This window comes from Bidens hawaiensis, unplaced genomic scaffold, assembly GCF_021521415.1.
Source record: "Bidens hawaiensis isolate Kalapana, Puna unplaced genomic scaffold, B.hawaiensis_p1.1 tig00002866_1, whole genome shotgun sequence".
In the NCBI taxonomy this organism is placed as follows: Eukaryota; Viridiplantae; Streptophyta; class Magnoliopsida; order Asterales; family Asteraceae; genus Bidens; species Bidens hawaiensis.
In genome coordinates, this window is record NW_027491154.1 from 2,663,307 (window position 1) to 2,679,959 (window position 16,653).

At 36.7% G+C, this 16,653-nt stretch overlaps 3 protein-coding genes across 3 annotated transcripts; 1 reads left to right on the forward strand and 2 right to left on the reverse strand.

Moving 5' to 3' along the window:
• Positions 1-2,293: 2,293 nt before the first annotated feature.
• LOC143621438 (uncharacterized) lies at positions 2,294-3,880 on the reverse strand. Its single transcript, XM_077092860.1, has one exon. The coding sequence runs from the start codon at positions 3,878-3,880 to the stop codon at positions 2,294-2,296; it is 1,587 nt and encodes a 528-aa protein (XP_076948975.1).
• Positions 3,881-9,795: 5,915 nt separating this feature from the next.
• Positions 9,796-10,215, reverse strand: LOC143621439 (uncharacterized). The gene has a single exon (XM_077092861.1). It carries the CDS (start codon positions 10,213-10,215, stop codon positions 9,796-9,798), a length of 420 nt encoding a protein of 139 aa, XP_076948976.1.
• Positions 10,216-11,419: 1,204 nt separating this feature from the next.
• LOC143621484 (sodium/hydrogen exchanger 4-like) lies at positions 11,420-16,243 on the forward strand. Its single transcript, XM_077092895.1, has 14 exons — positions 11,420-11,822; positions 12,253-12,371; positions 12,473-12,570; positions 13,304-13,363; positions 13,592-13,638; positions 13,742-13,936; positions 14,110-14,156; positions 14,298-14,364; positions 14,437-14,537; positions 15,136-15,237; positions 15,336-15,480; positions 15,558-15,620; positions 15,701-15,784; positions 15,866-16,243. The coding sequence occupies exons 1-14, from the start codon at positions 11,628-11,630 to the stop codon at positions 16,148-16,150; spliced, it is 1,608 nt and encodes a 535-aa protein (XP_076949010.1). The 5' UTR covers positions 11,420-11,627; the 3' UTR covers positions 16,151-16,243.
• The last annotated feature ends 410 nt before the right edge of the window (positions 16,244-16,653 follow it).

Sequence of the window (16,653 nt, forward strand, 5' to 3'; positions counted from 1 at the left end):
GGGTCAACTTTCTAGTTTTTATACAATTATGCACTTTTCATGTGGTATTATGAAGTACCGAATTCTTTATTAAATATGTCAACAATATTATTTAAAAAGTGAAATGGAGTCATTAACTGAAAACTTTTGGCAACAAATAATTTTGGAAAACAGTGATTTTGTTATATATTCTTTGCAACATTTTTTTGATAAATAATTTATCGATTATAAGTTTCTAATTTTATCAAACATTTTTTTGATAAATAATTTATCATAAATATGCAGCTAATTTTATAATTTATCGATTATAAGTTTGATGACCTAAGAATAATAATTGGTATAGTTATAAGTTCATTAAAAACACTTTGATGAAGTGAATTCCTTCAATGTTGGTTATGTTTGTTACAGTAAGTTCGGTCGGTAAACCCGAGTGTTACGGCGATGAGTAGACACAAAATCTTTCGGTGTTCACTACTACAAAAAATGTTGTTTAACAGCGGTTTTTGGCTAGCTTAAAAGCGGTTTAAAACCGTTGTTGATATGCTCGCTGTTTATGCTTACAAAGACTCCATAAACAGCGGTTTTGTTAAATATCGGTTTAAAGTTTTGTTTTACAGCGGTCATAATATACAACGGTTTCATAAACAGCGGTCATAATACAACGGTTTCATAAACAGCGTTTAAATATATACAGTGGTTTTGTCAAACAACGATTAATTATATACAGCGGTTTTGTAATTATATTTACACCTTTCCCATACAACGGTTTATAATATGTTTCCTATCTTAAATATGCAGCATAATTTATCTAGCAATAAAATCATAAATATGCAGCTAATTTCATACTGAATTATCAAGCAACATTAAAAATAACACTTACATCCCAAATTATCTAGTTTCATAAAGTACTAACACCAAAATACATAAATCCAAGATTATCAATTGAGAATCATTGTTTTCTTACAAACAATCTATCAAAAAGTTTTGGAATTAATCTCATAATCATATCGTCGAGATCCGCCAATGTAGCCAATGTCGAGTCGTGCCAAATCTAAAAAAGATAAATACAAGTTAGAATAGCAAGAGAAAACCACAACCATAAATATAAGAACCCGACCCAAACTAAAGCAAAAGCAAACCGAACAACCCGACACGAACTAACCCAAACGAAAACCGAACACCGACCCGAACTAACCCAAACCCGACAACCCCGAAAATAAAAATATCCAGAACGAACATTTTTTATTCATTCACATGTAAGCCCGAAACCGAACAACCCGCACATTTTGTTTTAGTAATATCCTAAATGAACATCTTAAAAGCTTTTTTCCAACTATATCTAACCCTACATCCATACAACCCGACACAAACCTGACCCTATTAACAATTCGGGTTAACCCGAATAACCCGACCCTAATTAGCTTATTCGGGTTCGGGTCGGGTCGGTCGGGTTAATCAGGTTCGGGCTTTTTTGACACCCCTAGTTCAAAAATATAAGCTTACGAAAACTACTTACAAGGTCGGGAGATTGATTTTGAGAATTGTGGACAAATTCAAACATATGTTTTTTAACCATGTAACTGCATTCCCAATAGCCCTTTTGTTGTTTGCACTATAACAAATTTATATAAATAATTAGAAAAAATATTAACTAAAACTAGTGAACTAGCAAGTTATAAAACTTACGTTAACCATTTTCCACGTTAATGCTCCTTCCCCGAAAGCGTCTTCAAATATTTTTGAAAGAAGATTATTATTTTTATTTTTTATGCCTTTTATAGAATCTAAAATAAATCCTTCTTTCTTTTTGGTGGAAATAATAAATAGGATCCAATGACCGCTGCAAAACACAAATTATATAATAATTAAATAATATGTAATAATGAAATAAATATAAACATTTATTGAAATAGACTATGAAAAACAAAATATGTGTTACCTTGCCAAATATGGTGCAAAAATATATTCTTCATCGCCATGATAACTTAATATGTCGAGAATGTGACTTTTAACCTCTTCGGGTTGAAGTCGGCATGCAACTTCGGATATTGCTGATATACTAAAGAAACCCAATGACCTTTCTTTACGAACGGATTCCTCAAAAAAATAGCTTAATTAAGAAGAAAAAAACATGATACAGTTAATGTTTCTAACCTTTTAATGTTTGCAGAATAACTAGATGGAACTTTAATATCCTGTAAACATTTACAAAACTTCTTTTTTTTCATCGTTTGACATATAGTATAGCACGCAGGAGGGAGAAAAAAACCTTTGGTTGTCGGAACAGGATGAAGCTCTTCACGTATTCCCATTTTTACCATATGTCTTGATGAGCTTTAAACCAATCTTTCGTTTTACCAGGAAGGTTTAACAATAAGCCTAGTAAGTTGTCACATACATTTTTCTCAATATGCGTAACATCTAGGCAATATCTAACTTGTAAATCCTTCCAATACGGCAAATCCCAAAAGTTTGATTTTTTTTTCCAAATTACTCCGGTGGATTTGGCTTTTATGCCTCTTGTGGATTTGACTTTTATGTCTCTTCTGGATTTGCGTTTTATGCCTATTGTGGATTTGGCATTTTTCTGACCACGAACTACTTTTCCAAACACGGTATTTATATTTTTAACTCGATCAAATGCATCAAATTGTTTCCTTATCGATTCGTGCTCAGTGGATCCATCAAACTTTTTCTCTTTCTCTCGATAAATATGATCACAGGAAAGGAACTTCCGATGTCCCATGTACACCATTTTTTTACAATCATCCAACCACTTCGAAGTTGTCTTGTCTTCACAAACAGGACAAGCAAACTTACCTTTGGTAGTGTATCCTGACAAATTACCGTATGCTGGAAAATCACTTATGGTGCAAAAAATCATGGCTCTCAACATAAATCTTTCCTTTTTATAAGAATCATACACTTCTACACATGCGCCCCATAGTGTTTTCAAGTCATCAATCAATGGAGACAAGTAAACGTCAATATCATTACCAGGTTGTTTCGGACCCTGAATTAACGACGACATCATTATGTATTTTTGTTTCATGCATAACCATGGTGGAAGATTGAAGATGCATAGAAGAACCGGCCATGTACTATGATTGCTACTCGTGGCTCCGAAAGGGTTAATTTCGTCTGAGCTGAGTCCAAATCGTATGTTTCTAACCTCGTTGCCAAATTCTGGATACATATTATCAATATTTTTCCATTGAGTTGAATCCACAACATGTCTTAATTTTCCATCATTTATACGATCATCTGAATGCCAACACAATAACTTTGCTTCTTTCTCATTTGAAAATAATCGTTTTAGTCTTGGTATGATTGGAAAACACCACAACAATTTAGCTGGTTGTCCATTCTTCACATCTTCGTCAACATCATCGGTTTTGGTTTTACACTTATACCTTGAAGCGCCACACTTAAAACATTTATGATCATTTTTGAACTTCTTTCTATACAACATGCAATTATTTGGACATGCATGTATTCTTTTCACTTTCAATCCCATCGGGCACATAAGTTTCTTTGCTTTGTATAACGAAACTGGCAGCTCGTTATCTTCCGGAAGCATTTCATGCACAACCTCTAATAGATATGTGAAACTTACATCACTCCACCCGTACTTAGTCTTCGCGTTAAACAATTTCAAAACAGCACTAAGTTTAGAAAATTTCAAACAACCAGTGTATAACGGTTTTTCTGAATCTTCAAATAGACGTTTTAATTTGTCTTGTTCACTGTCACCAATACTAGTCTCTAAATCGTTATACATGTCATTTAAAGTGTCATTGACGTCATTTAAATCACCATCGTCATTATCTATTAAATTGTGTTTATCATCATTGTCCTTATTTGACAACGTGCCACGATTAGTAAGTGACTCACCATGCATTGTCCAACAAGTATATCTAGGTTTAAAACCACGAGATATCAAATGGTACTCTATTCATTTATATCATCATATATTTTGTTGTTTTCACAACTCCTACAAGGACACCAAATCATTTTATCTCCAACTTTCACTTGATTATCTTTTGCAGCCTTCAGAAAACCTTTAACGCCATTTATATATGTTTTGCCAGTCTTCACTTGATAAACGACCGTACATCCGGTCTTTACGATCCGTCTGAAAAAAACAAATAAATATATGAATATGATGTAAATCGGTTTTCTAAGGCAACGGATCCTAACCCACTTTTTGAAAATTATATCTTGCATGTATACATTTTAACAAGTTGACATTTAAGAAAAAATCGGCAGCATTTCCCCTTAACTCCCCAAGCATGCGTATAAATCGCAAGCTCGAAAGAGTAAAAGGAAATAATCACTAGATTTTTCTTAAATGTCAACCCGTTAAAATATATACACATCCTAAACGAGATATAATATTCAAAAAGCAGTCCCGAAAAAGGACAATCGAAAATTTATCTCTATTAGATAAATTTTGAACGGGTATATACTCTAAAGGGCTATAAGATTAGTTAGTGAGTAAGTATAATATTAATATTTATAAAAAAAAGCCCAAATTTTCTTACCTCCATGAATATGATTAATGAAAGCATGAAAATGGAAGAAGAGTGGATGAAGAAGACAATGAACAATGAAAGATTTGTATGAGCGGGGCATATAACGTTACAATTTTTAAATTCTCGTAACTCTACATTTATAGGGGTTTCAAAATTAACTTTTTTGAATTTTACACAATACAGCGGTCATTATCATTTACAACGGTTTACAAATTAATTTTTTGAATTTTTTATACATTTACAGCGGTTTTAATGTTATTAAATATATTATTATTATTTTTTAATTAAAAACAACGGTTTTTTATTTAAACCGCTGTATATGTAATTTAAGAAACGCTGTAAATTTTCATATTTGTAGTAGTGGTTGGTCATGTTCGTTATGGTACCAGAGTAAAAACAAATAAACAGTTTTAAAGCAAAAAAAAGACATTAAAATATTCAAAAATACCTTTGCAGCGCCGGCCTATGCTATAATATTGAAAGTTACAGTCAAACATAAACATGTTTACCCAAAAACTAAACTTGACTCAAAGCGGAAGAAAAGAGTTATTTAGGTAAACACATATCGCATTATGAATTGAATTAGCAACACCGTAACACACAATGGGTCAAAATATATATTATCGTTGTCACCATAACACACACCAAACAGTCAACATAAAACTACGTGGACTTAGAACGGATTCGAATAATCATTGTTTTTTTTAATGAAAAAACCACATGAAATTATTTACATTGGATTATACACACACCTCCACAGCCACCATTAGCACCACCTCCACCACCTTTATGCCACCACTACCTTCACGACCATGTCTACTCAACACCATTACCACCACCTTGGGGCAAAATAAAAACCATTTATTTGAGGCTCAATTTTTTTCTTGCCTTTGGCCCAAATTTTTTAACAGTTTTCAAAGACGCCCTAACAGTTGGAGACTAAAACAACTTCTTAGTTCTAAAACCGCCACCAAAATACGTGCCGAAAAACCGAAACCCACCAGTGATTCAAGATCCCATCGCTCCCGAGGTTGAAGATACAATCCCTCCGCTTCTAGAAGATCCAATCCCCCCCCTGCGCGTGAAGAGAACTTTGCCCAGTATGATGAAGTACACTACTCAAATAATAGTATTTGGCGGATGATTCATGGGTAAGTGATGAAGATAGACTAAATCGTTGGTGGAACCACGACCCATGGGAAGACGAGCACAATATGGATTTGAATAATTCATTTGATTCTATGTGTTTCCGAGTTAACTTAATGAAAGAAAAGAAACGATACTATTTCATATCCTTTCCGTTCTCTTCTCTTTCTTTCCTTTCCTTTCTTTCCAATTTAAAAGGATGACATTACCCTTTCTTTCCTATTCATTTCCTTTCTTTCCTCGTCCTTTCATTTCATTTCTCTTCTTTAGCTTCCTTACGTAAACTCGAGAACACAATTTTTTGTCCTTTCATTCTCCTTGTTTTAAAAAGAAAAAAACTATGGAACACAACTAATTTTTTCTTTTATTTTCTTTTCTTTCCTTAAGTTAATTCGGGAACACAAGGGAGCCCACCAACGATCTTAATGATAGAATTATGATTGGAATTGTTGCCCATTCTCATTAATTCAGCCCTTTAAATAGGGAATTACAAATACAAGAGATCACTCTAAATTAAGATAAGATCATCTTAATTATTACAAATATTATTAGTTACGATTGTTATCTATTACACCCCCGCAGTCGAAGCGGGAGGTTCTCTGATACTGAGACTGGACCTGAAATCTTCAAACAAAATCTTCGGTAGGCCTTTGGTGAAGATGCCAGCAATCTGGTATCTTGTAGGTACGTGAAGAATTCGAACCTTCCCCCGTTGCACTTGTTCACGCACAAAGTGTATATCAAGTTCAATATGTTTCGTTCTTTGATGTTGAACCGGGTTTCCCGACAAGTAAATTGCACTTATGTTATCGCAGTATACCAGTGTGGCTGACGATAATGGCCTATGGAGCTCAAGAAGTAAATTCCGGAGCCAACATATTTCAGCTACAACATTTTCGACACCCCTGTATTCAGCCTCAACGCTCGATCGAGAGACCGTTGATTGGCGTTTTGAAGACCATGAGAGAAGGTTGTCACCAAAATAAACACAATATCCGGAGGTCGATCTGCGTAAGTCCGGACAGCCTGCCCAGTCAGCATCCATGTATGCCCATAACTGTTGAGTACCCGTAGTACCAAGCGTGAGACCGAGATTTTGAGTACCCTTTAAATATCGAAGGATGCAAATTAAGGCATTCCAGTGTGTGACGTGCGGAGCATGCATATGCATACATACCTGTTGAACCGCGTATGATATGTCAGGACGAGTGAGTGTCAGATATTGTAGCGCACCAGCTAGACTACGAAACAGCGTCAGATCATTGAATGGGGGACCGTCTTCGGCACACATCTTTGATTTTGTTTCGACTGGAGTTGGGGCTGAATTGCATGAAGACATTCCAGCTCTCGTTAATATATCTGTAACATAATTACTTTGAGACAAGAACATCCAGTCACCTGTTCTTTCGACCGAAATTCCCAAGAAAAAACTGAGAGGACCGAGGTCCTTCATGGCAAATTCTGATGCAAGTATAGCCATAAGATTCTTACGGAGCTCGTCGGAGGAAGTCGTCAGAATGATGTCATCAACATATATTAATAAATACGCCATGTGATTGCCGTGATTAAAAACGAACAAAGAGTTGTCACAACGGCTTTGACGAAATCCCAGAGTGGTCACGAAATCCGTAAATCGTTGGTACCATGCTCGAGGAGCTTGCTTTAGGTCATATAATGATTTCTTTAGACGACAAATATGATCAGGGTAATCCCGATGTCGAAACCCCATCGGTTGATACATGTATACTGTTTCATTCAAATTGCCGTGTAGAAATGCGTTAGTAACATCTAGCTGGTGAATCGACCAAGACTGTGTTAAAGCTAAAGATAACACAGTGCTTATAGTTGCGGGTTTAACCACGGGACTGAATGTCTCCCCACAATCAATACCCACTTGTTGATTTCGTCCATCACATACCAACCTTGCTTTGTATCGTTCCAACGACCCTTCTGATCTGAATTTGTGGCGGAAAAGCCACATGCTCCGTATAACATTCATATCCGGTTGGCGGGGAATTAATTCCCACGTCCCATTTTTAATAAGGGCATCAAATTCAATTTTCATCGCTTGGCGCCATTCTGGTGTGGACAAGGCATCCGTTGGGTTACGGGGAATAGGTGCTACCGATGTGGTGTTCAGGTTAAAGGTTTGTTTCGGTTTGGTTATTCCATCCATTGAGCGGGTACGGATGGTGCGGGTGGCTGTGTTTTGAGATTGGGGTGGGTTTGGTGGGTTAGTCGTGGGTAAGGGAGGGGTAACCGAGGGCTGTTGTGTTTCTGGTGAAGTGGCCGAAGGCTGTGGTGGGAATACGGGATGTGGTGGAGGCTGGTTTCTAGGCCTCCTGGAATAGACAAACGGTAGAGTGCTGGTATTTGGGCTTTTAGGAGGTAGGTTGGTGTTTGGTGATATAGGGGCGGTGGGTTTTGGATTGCCAACTTGAGACCAAATATTTGGATTAAGGTCATCAGTGAAGAAGTTGTAGTGTTGAAGAGACGGTTTGTTAATAGTTTTGAATGGGAAATTGGTTTCATCAAATCGTACATGTCGACATACGATTATTTTATGTGAGGTGAGGTCGAGACATTTATATCCTCGGGGTTTGGTCGGGTAATCGAGGAACACGCACGGTTTGGATCGGTGTTCCAGTTTGTGAATTGTGGTGTGTGGTATTAAAGGGTGGCACAAGCAACCGAACACTCGTAGATGATCGTAGGTCGGTGCGTGATTGTATAGGATGTGTGTCAGTGTACGGTTTTTAAGGGTTTTGGTGGGTAAGATATTAAGAAGGTAAGTAGCGACTTCCAAGGCATGGTGCTAGAAGTTGTTTGGGAGGTTGGCTTGGGTAAGAACGGTGCGAACAATATTATTAACTGAGCGGATGGTTCGTTCCGCTTTCCCATTTTGAGAAGAGGTGTGGGGGCACGAGAAGCGAAACTGCAATCCGTTTTGAGTGCAGAACGCCAGAAAAGAGTTGTTTGAATATTCTTTTCCATTGTCGCACTAAAACTGTTTGATTTTGAGTTCAAACTGAGATTCAATGAGAGTGTAAAATTGTTTAAAATTCGAAAAGGCTTGTGATTTATTAGAAATCGGGTAGGTCCATAGGAAATTCGTGTAGTCATCGATAAATAAAATGTAGTATCAATGACCACCTGTGCTAATGATGGGCGAAGTCCATAAATCACTATGAATTAAATCAAAAGGCATGCAAGTAAAACAACTAGAATTGACAAACGGTAGTCTAATGGTTTTCCCAAAAATACATAGTTCACAAACTTGAGAATGAAATTTATTACAATGAATAAAGTTTGACTTATTTAAAGACTTAAGTAAATCAGGAGGCGGGTGGCCCAGGCATTGATGCCACACGTCTTGGGATAAAGCAACAAAAGTAGAAGGTGAGCGAATCTTGGATAGAACCTCAGGCGTGAGAGGATTGAGGTCCCCGGTGCTATCATTGCGTAGGATACGCTCCTTGGTCTTGAGATCCTTCACAAGAAAACCAAATTGGTCAAATTTAATTGATATTTGGTTATCGGTAGTTAGGCGGCGAACAGAAAGTAAGTTTTTAATAATGTTCGTGGCAAGTAGAACATTATTTAGTTTAAAGGGTGGGTAAGGTGGTTTAAGGATTTGGTTGCCTTGTCCGGTCACGGGAATGATATTACCGTCGCCAACAATTATATTGCGTGAGATACCGGTATTAAAAAAGGAGTGAAAATTACCTGGATGGTTGGTCATGTGGTTGGTTGCACCGGTGTCCATGTACCAAGGCTGCTCGGGCGGATAAAGTGACATTGTCTGGAATGCCTAGTCAATATCTGTCGGTACGTAACCTGTTGGTACGTAACCCATCTGATATGCTTGCGCTGGCCGTGGTCCAAGTATGCCCTGAGAGGTTTGTGTCGGTGGCCTAGCGACTGTCGGGTACGGGCACAGTGGCATAGTTTGCCAATGTTGCTAGGAGTGTGGAATTGCTCCAGGTTGATAGGCGAGTAACGGTCCCCATGGAGTTTGCGAATGATATGGAGTTCCCCCTCTGCCCCGTCCAAACATAGTTTTGCCCCGTCCACAGCCGCGTCCGCGGCTTCGACCTCTTCCCCGATCAGATGTGCTTGCTGTTTTGTTGTTATGCTAGGCTTCATGTGATGTTTCTGTCTTTGATGCAGCAAGGAGGGCAGCCCCTACGCTTTGAGCAGCGTGGAGTGCATGAGCAGCCAAGTCGATTTCCTCTTGGCAGAGTCTTGAGCGACAAACATTGAATTCGGGTAATGGGTCGGAGGAGCGGATTACGGTAGCCACGCTTCGATATTGCTCCGTGAGGCCCCCAAGAACCTGTAAGACCAGTTGGGTTAGAGATAGAGGGACGTCCACGTTAGCCAGTTGATCGGCTAAAATCTTCACTTCTTGGCAGTATGAGGCCATATCTTTAAAAGATTCGAGAGGGGTGTTATTCAGTTTCGATTGGAAATGCAAGGCCCGAGCACTCTTGTTATCTTGAAATAAATTCTCCAAAGCGATCCAGACTTCATGTGCAGTAGTATTTTTCTTCATCACCGTTTTAGTAAGATCAATGGATATCGTGCCATATATCTATTTTAGAACGATAGCGTCAATACGTCTCCATTCTTCCTCGGTCTGAGGAGGGACAACAGGACATTTGTCTTTGTCTGTTGAGGCCGATGCAGCAGGTTTGATATGGGGCGGGAGGTGGTCGGCCACCTGAACGTATAATAGATAACAGTCGTAACTAATAATATTTGTATATATATATATATACAAATATTATTAGTTACGATTGTTATCTATTACTTAACATATATCATAATTCATAACTGGGGCTATAAACGAACCGAACGAAGCCTTGTACATGTTTATTCGTTTAGCATCAAACTTTTTCGAACGATTTACGAACGCAAACAAACATGTACTATTGAAGAGAAACAAAAACACCCTTCTTAATCCGAAACATTAGACATAATCACCTTAGTTAAATTTATAGCCCTGCTTGCGGTGCGCACATATGATGTATATATGTGTGAACCCTCGGGTGGGCAAAAGTGAAATTGCACTAATTTTGACGTTATTTTACTAATCTCGTGAAAATAACGTTAAAAGTGACGGACGGTTAATCAGGCATCATGTAGTGGCGTTGATAGCTGAAAGATAAGGGTACATGCACCGATCAGCTGGTGTCCCGATGATTGAGTGCTATGTGCCTTATGTCCAAGGCTTGATGCAAAACTACTATCGAGCCGGGGGTCTCACCGGAAGCAGCCTCTCTATCCCTATAGGTAAGGCTGCCTACATCTTACCCTCCTCAGACCCTACCATAGCTTTGCTATTTGTGGGATATACTGAGTACGATGATGATGATGATGACCTTAGTTAAATTTAAACTTAAGCACTTGAGATAATAATAATCACAAATATAATCATCCCCGCCTGGTGGTGTTATTATGATAAATGTTATACCGGTTATTACAAAATTAAAAAATTATTAAAATATATAACAAACCTTTAACTAGTGAATATAAACAATCATAAAAGAAAACATTACTGAATGTTCACGAACATAAATGAATAAATGCAACATTTGTTCGTGTTCGTTCATTTAACCAAACATGCAAAATTTCTTATTCGTATACACGCTCATTTTTTTAACGAACGGGCGTAAACAATCTACCGCGTAACAATCTAAGCTTTATTCATAACCACTTGGTCATTGCATGCTTCCGACTCCCTGTCCATGTCAGCAGACGAGTGCGAGACAGACTCCCTGAAACCCACGTGTACCATTTGCATCTGCCACGTATCAACTCCTAATGCATCCACCACACACTGCCACCTCCTCCTTTTTCCCGGGAATATATCACACCGTCACTCGATCGATAGCCCTAACTTTTTTAACAGAACCATTAATTGATCGTAGATTGATACAAAAATAAAAAAAAAACGAAAGAAAAATGGAGGCGATGATGAATCACAATTCGACGTCGTATAATTTGTATTCTGATCACGTAGCAACGAACCTCAAGGACACTCATAGTGACGTCATCCCGATCACATTATTCATTGCCGTACTGTGTTTATGTCTAGTCGTCGGACACTTGCTCGAAGCCTATCGTTGGCTTAACGAATCCATAGCTGCAATCCTCATCGTAATATTAATTCATTCTAGCTCCTTCATTTCATTTTGCTTATTAATCTAGCTACCTAGGTCATTATATATAATTTATCACCATATTGCTCGTACAAATTAAATTAGCGTGCTAATTTTGAGAATCAAATAATGTAATTATATAAACTAGTAGTATCATAGCATAATTAAACTGTAATTACAATTACACTACTTGATTAATACAGTGTAGTGTAATTATGTTGTGATGCTGCTCACTAGACTGTTGTTAATCAAGTAGTGTAATTATATATACAAGTAGTAACGTAGCATAATTACACTTGGCTACGATACTACTTGTATATATAATTACACTACTTAATTCTCATAATTAGTACGCTAATTTAATTTGTATTTGATCCAAACCCTTAGGAACTAATTACTAATTAATTAGTTAGTTATTTACATTACAGGGGTGTATTGTTGGAACAATCATATTATGCACAAGCAAATGGAAGAGTTCTCGTCTGCTTAGATTCAATGAAGAACTCTTCTTCATATATCTACTTCCTCCCATTATTTTTAATGCTGGGTAATTAAGCTCACTCACTCGCTTAAGTTTAATTACGTGCCAATTAGCATGGTGGTTGTTGTACACGCACGTGTCACTAATTTTAATCTTACATTAAACAGATTTCAAGTGAAGAAGAAACAGTTTTTCCATAACTTTTTTCCTATCATGCTGTTTGGAGTCACTGGTGTTCTCATATCAACTTCTATAGTTGCAGCTGGTATTATATATGTTATAATTCTGCATAGCTCGAGCTCGAGCATTGTATGGAGGCTCGTTTAGGCTCATTAAGCTCTAACGAGCTATTCATACTTTTTAGTTTTACCACTTATGGACTTGTATGAGTTTATTTTACACTGCTGTGCTCGATCCGAGCTTTGGCTTGTTTAAGGTACTACACACGAGCTCAAGCCGAGCTTAGACTTCATGGAAAGTTTTTCTAAAAATATATAAAAACAATTAGAGATGTATATAAATTAATTAATTAATTAATTAATAATAAACGAGCCGAGTCCAGGTGCTCAAGCTATAGAAAAGGAGCCCTAGCTTTCGTAATTTTAAGGAAGCCTAGCTTGAGCCTATTCGAGCTTAGGCTCATTTAAGGTTTTTCTCAAAACATAGAAAAATTATTAAAGCATATATAAATCTATAAATTAATTAATAGTAAAATGAGCCTAAGGTACTACATGAGCTCCAGCCGTCAGCCAAGCTTAGGCTCATTTAAGGGTTTTCTCAAAATATATAAAAATAATTCAAACGTATATGAATAAATAAATTAATTAATAATAAGCAAACCGAGCCCGAGCTTGAAAAGCGACTCACGAGCTGAGCTTTTGTATTAGAACGAGCTCTCGTAAGTCAAAACGAGCCGGGCTCGGCTCATTTGCAATGTTTAATCTTTTATTTTATTTGATATTTGATATTTGGAGTATGGTGTGCTTGGTGTTGTGTAGGTAGCTGGTGGTTGTTTCCAAAGTTAGGGTTTGATGGTTTGTCTATCAGCGAGTATCTAAGTATGATAATCTGTCAAGTTCTTTTTTTAATAACCCTTCGATTTATAGCGGGTCATTTAATACATAACCAGTTTTAAGTAGAGAACTGCAAGAACCCCGTAACAACTTGTACCTGTTGCTTTAAATGTTATACGGTTCTCACTGTCCTTTACTTGAAATTGGTTATGCATTGAGCACGCTTCATGGCTTGTAACTGTCGTAACTTGTAACGATTAACTGTACTTTAAGGTATTGGGACTATTTTCTCCTCAACAGATACTGTGTGTACATTACAGGTTGGTCAGCGTATATTTAATAAGTGCCTTATTACGAATGTTATATTTCTGTCATTCTGTAGTGACATTTTGGTTGGTGTAATTTATGAAAATCTGTGTGAAGGTTTTGAACCAAGAGGAGACACCTTTGCTATACAGCTTAGTTTTCGGTGAAGGAGTAGTAAACGATGCAACATCGGTTGTACTCTTCAACGCGGTTCAGAAAATTAATGCAGATACACTTAATTTCCAGACAGCTCTTCGGATCTTTCTAGATTTTTTGTATCTATTCAGTACAAGCACAGTTCTTGGCATTGCAGTTAGTTCAATTTCTTTTCCTTTTAATTCAATGTAACACTTGTATAAACATCATATGAAACATAAATTTTTAATTGACTATAATGAATAAAGATACATGAACTTCATTTCTCTTCCTATCTTCATGTAAAATTATATGTAACCAACAGTTTCTATGACTTATTTTTTGTGCAGGCTGGCCTTGTGACAGCATTCATTCTTAGAGGGCTGTCCTTTGGCAGGTTAGCACTCATTATGTATATAATAATGTATTTAATTGGGGAAGTGTGACAAGATAATCTTCCTTTCTAAAGAGTATGTTCATAGAGTATAAGTATTATGTAGATCAATAATCCCATTTGCTTTACATGTCACTTTAACAGGCATTCAAGTGTTCGAGAAGTTGCTTTGATGGTTCTAGTAGCATATTTGTCCTACATGTTGGCTGAGGTGATATATCCATCTAGTTTATGTCGTTTTACATATTTTTATCCTCAACGTTAATCGTGTTGTCGCTTGCAGCTGTTTGAGCTCAGTGGGATTCTGACCGTGTTTTTTGCTGGGGTGTTAATGTCTCACTATTCATGGCATAATGTGACTGAAAGCTCAAGAATCACTACCAGGCATGTATGGTCAACAGCATGTGCATTTAGTCAGTCTGTGACCGATTCTTCTCATTTAACATTTGAGAAGATATTAATTAAAGTTATCAAACTAGGGATAAAATCATAAAATAGTAACAAAATTTTAATTTTAATATTGTCCAATAAAGTCAATTTATACTTTTTGAGTTTTTTCTAACTAGAAAAACCACTCAAGTTCAATGGTGTTTCATTGTTGTGAAAAATTTTCACATTCTTTAAAATGAATGACCTAAAACTGAACAATTATGATAAATGAAACAAATATGAAACTTGGTTATGATTTTGTGGTTATTCTTTTCAAGTTTAACCACAAATGGGAGTTAATTTTGTGAAGAATTAAAGTCAGCTAACCAATAACCAAGTTGAACCTTGAGTAGTTTTTCTGGTCAGAAACAAGCTTGAGTGACTTTAGTAAAACAATAGAGACACTTGATTACTATTAGGTAATGTATTCCCTCATAAGCAACTCCAAAAGTGCTCTAATAAGTTACAAGCTAGAAGTTAATAATTATTTTTACTTAAAGTCTTAAGGAACCCTGTGCCGTGGTTACGTATCTTGAAAGTTTTATATTTCCAGGTATGCATTTGCAACATTGTCTTATATTGCTGAAACATTTATATTCCTGTATGTGGGAATGGATGCTCTGGATTATGAGAAATGGAAAATGAGCACATTAAGGTAATAATTATGACCATTTTACAAATTTAATCTATCATATTTTCCCTTTTATGTTATCATAGTTGGTTTACTTGACATACTTGCATATTTCGTCACAGTTTTTGGACCAAAATGGCCCTTTACGGCACTGTGATGTTATTGATAGCCGTTGGACGTGTTGCTCTTGTATTTCCCCTTTCCATTGTTTCTAATTACATGCACAGAAGTGGGGGGGAGTCAACCAAGATCTCAGGACACCAGCAGGTTGACACACACGCACAAACATGTATATCTATTTATATTCTGAATTTACTTTTATGTTTCATATATTATTTTTTTAGATGGTAATTTGGTGGGCGGGTCTCATGAGGGGTGCGGTCTCTGTAGCCTTGGCATTCAAACAGGTATTTTGTTTTAACATTTATTTTTGATTCTGATATCTAGTCAAATAATGAGATTCTTTATTTGTGTTGGATTTATTTAGTTTACTCACTCTGGAGTGACATTGGACCCAAACAATGCTACAATGATCACCACTACTATTGTGATTGTGCTTTTCAGTACTGTTGTAAGTATTATTGTCACATGTTCTAGTATGATTAGTTCTTTGTTGTTGTTCAGCTTTCAAGTAAATAACTGAGTATTTCAGGTTTTTGGTTTCTTGACAAAACCGCTAGTAGACTATCTACTTCCTGCAAGTTCACACACCAACACTCGGAACCCTCGAGACCCCGGATCTCCAAAAGAGGATATGACACTTCCGTTACTGTCTTTAGAAGAATCCGCTTCAGAGAATCTGTCAAGAGCAAGGGAAAACGTGTCAATGCTAATGGATCGGCCGGTTTACACCATCCACTCTTACTGGAGAAGGTTTGACCATAGGTATATGAGACCTATATTCGGTGGTCCGAGTAGTAACGACTCCTCATGCTAGACTCGTGCACGTTATATAAATATTATTGAAGGAAAAATCTGAGTTTAGGATCCACAAAGTCACGATATAGAGAGAGTGTGAACGATAAAGGTTTAGGTCTATTAATGTGTTCAGTTTGGGTTGATGACATGAAGTTTATGCTTCGTCTTTCTATAAGTTAGATCATGTATCTGATATGGCAAACAATGCTTTTTGTCACCAAATTTGCTCAACTGGGTTTTTAGAAAAGCTGCTTTTGTTATATTGTCTTTGTTATATTGTCTGGAAAAATATTGTAAGAACTTAAAAAGGAGTTATGTTTAATCAAAGTTTACATAGATTTGAACTTAATAGGTTAACGAGCATTCCTTTATGTTCGTTTCTCTATGTTTGTATATTCGTTCTTAAGCTCTTTAATGTAAGCCTATATCCGGTTAATAAAATCAGGTTCGCTCATTTACATATTCATTTAGCTTCGTCCGTGTTAAGTTTTGATATGCTATAGATTGAATTTAGAGAAGATA